A 2600-nucleotide genomic window follows, 5' to 3' on the forward strand; every position below is an offset into this window, starting at 1 on the left:
CACACACACACACACACACACACACACACACACACACACACACACACGTACCTATTCTCCTCTCCTCCAACAAAGACTTGATCTCTGCGATTTTATCCAGCGCGTGACGCAGGATGCTGATGGAGAGATCAAAGGAAACACGTCAGCAGAGAGCGCTGTGCTAACCCTAGAAGGCCGATATACTCGCTTTAACTAAAAGTTGCTTTTAGCTGCTGCTGTAATAAGGGAACTTCCTTACTGTGGGATGTATAATAAAGTATTATCTCATCTTATTCTCTCCATTAGTGAATGTATAGGTACTGAGTGTAATGTGTGTAATCATTTTAAAAATTGTGTCGCCGTGTTTGCCCCTCCCCTTGGGGATGTATGTTCCATCTTCTGGGTACACGCAAAGTACGCAGGCGAGTCAACGTCAACGCCGTCTACACACACGGCAGCACGGTGGCTAAGTGCTTAGCACTTCTGCCTCACAGCAAGAAGGTTCTTGGTTCGAGTCCAGGGCGTTCCGGGCCTTTCTGTGTGTAGTTTGTATGTTCTCCCCGTGTTTGCGTGGGTTTCCTCCGGGTGCTCCGGTTTCTTCCCACCATAAAAAACATGCATCCTAGGTAGGACTACAGTTGAAAATTAGCCAATTGGCTAACACTGGCGCATTTACAGAAATGTTCATTAATGTGCATTGTCCTAATCAAATAAATATAATAAAACATACGCATCGTTAAAAAGCTAGTACATCTGGGCCTTGGATCGAAGGGTTGTAGTCCGGACAACTGACAATTTGAATGTGACGCTTCTTGTTTTCAGGTGCACGTTACACCCTCATGGTGGCGCTGTAGTTCTTTTTGCTCAATCAGAGCCCTCTTGTATATTTACTCCTTTACCAACAAGATTCACCCAGATCAGCTTGACAACCACTAAAATAAACTACATTTCCCTCCTGTCACTCTGTAAAACCCGTGTGCGGGGACTCGCCTGCACTCCGCCTCGGCGTCGGCTTTGGCCGTGGTGTACAGTCCCCTCAGCTTGGTCCGGTAGTACGGAGAAGCTGCAGGAATCAATAACCAGTTACAAATGCAAAAAAGAAAATTGGTTAAAATCTAACTACGGCTTCGGTGCGACGACTGTTTGTCCTCACGCAGAGTTTGGAAATAGAAAGAGTTCACACTGTGGTGACTGACTTTTGTTTTCCGTCTGCATCCTCTCGTGTGTTTTCTGAATGTTGAGAAGATTGTGCTCGCTGCGTGACCTCTCCTCCTGGAAACACAGAAATACACAGGGATTATGCGGATGTAAATTTAAAGAGCGACTGATTGTGCATCGGACTGGATATCAAAAAAATAACAATAATACTTGCATGTAATCCCTTAACCAGTTGATTTACCTGGGTCTGTTTGATGAGCTGGTGGAGCTCGGTAAGCAGCTCGGCAATCTTGGTATCAGCTGACATGTCGGTCCCCTTCAAGGTTCAGGCATGCAGATAGCTCTTGTTATAACAAGATTAATATGCATAACTCCATTAGAAAATCTGTCAGTTTAAGAGGCATGAATTACAGCTTCTAATGTAAAAGAATTACGTGAAGCAGTAAGTAGCAGACTTATAACTTTTAAAACTGTATATTGGATGAAAGCCGAATAATAAAGTGGATCCTACCGGTGTTGATCAATGTGCTGCAATGTTTTATATCTCCTGTTGTATCACACAGCGTCTTTGAATTGATCAATTACTGAATGGAGATCTGTGTAATTTCTGAATGGAGATCTGTGTAATTTCTGAATGGAGATCAGTGTCAACTGATGGAGATCTGTGAGCAGCTCAGCAGTCTATACCAAGGTTCTGGCATTAAAAAGAAGAACTTGGTTAAAACATTGTTAATACACATACAAAACCCCATTAAGAAATCGGTCATTTTAAAAAGCAGCGGGGCCGCGTCTTCCGTTACAAAATTGACTGGAAAGTTAGCAAAACCAGGAGAAATTGCTCTATACATTATAATAATGAATTAAAACTACATACCGAATGAAAGCCGAATAAAAAGGTGAATGCTACATGTTTTTGATAATATCCTTAAAGGCTTTAATGTGCCATAAATAACAAGGTTTCTCTAAATTTACAGATGTCTGAATGGAGTTCGGTTGAAACTCTAATTGCGGAAAAAACGGCCAATAATTACAGCATTTTGGGTGTAAACGGCGTAAAAATACTTGCTTTTGTTTGAGTAAAGCTGGATAAAATGCTAACGTTGCCGTTAGTAGTGATAATAAATGAGTCTATGTAACGTTGTGGCTAGTTAGCTAGGTTGTGGCTAAGTGTTAGCTGGTTGGGTTAGCAAGTGGTATGTTTTGCTAATGTTAGCTGGGTTGCTAAACTGCGAAAACGTCGTTGTGACGCAACAAAAGCATTATCTGTATATATTTCGACTCTGATAACTTATTATGCACGATGTGCTTTATCCTTTTCTCAACACAACATGCAGCGCGACTTACCGTGTTAGTTTTCCTGTTTATTTACTGCCGACTTGCTAGCTAACTACACAGATTAGCTTCTTTTTCCCTCTTACTCGGTGAGAGAAACCAGCGTCACACAGCGCCGCCTGCTGGCCGGA

The 2600-nt window shown here is 42.3% G+C and overlaps 1 protein-coding gene across 1 annotated transcript in view; it reads right to left on the reverse strand.

Moving 5' to 3' along the window:
* The window catches only part of sgf29 (SAGA complex associated factor 29), a 6945-nt gene extending 4345 nt beyond the window's left edge, over positions 1-2600 (reverse strand). The window contains 5 exon segments of the mRNA XM_032538109.1: positions 52-116; positions 970-1042; positions 1176-1251; positions 1379-1453; positions 2482-2600. Of these exon segments, the coding sequence (XP_032394000.1) occupies positions 52-116; positions 970-1042; positions 1176-1251; positions 1379-1444 (280 nt within the window). The 5' untranslated portion in view covers positions 1445-1453; positions 2482-2600.

The sequence above is a fragment of the Etheostoma spectabile genome, chromosome 15, assembly GCF_008692095.1.
Source record: "Etheostoma spectabile isolate EspeVRDwgs_2016 chromosome 15, UIUC_Espe_1.0, whole genome shotgun sequence".
In the NCBI taxonomy this organism is placed as follows: Eukaryota; Metazoa; Chordata; class Actinopteri; order Perciformes; family Percidae; genus Etheostoma; species Etheostoma spectabile.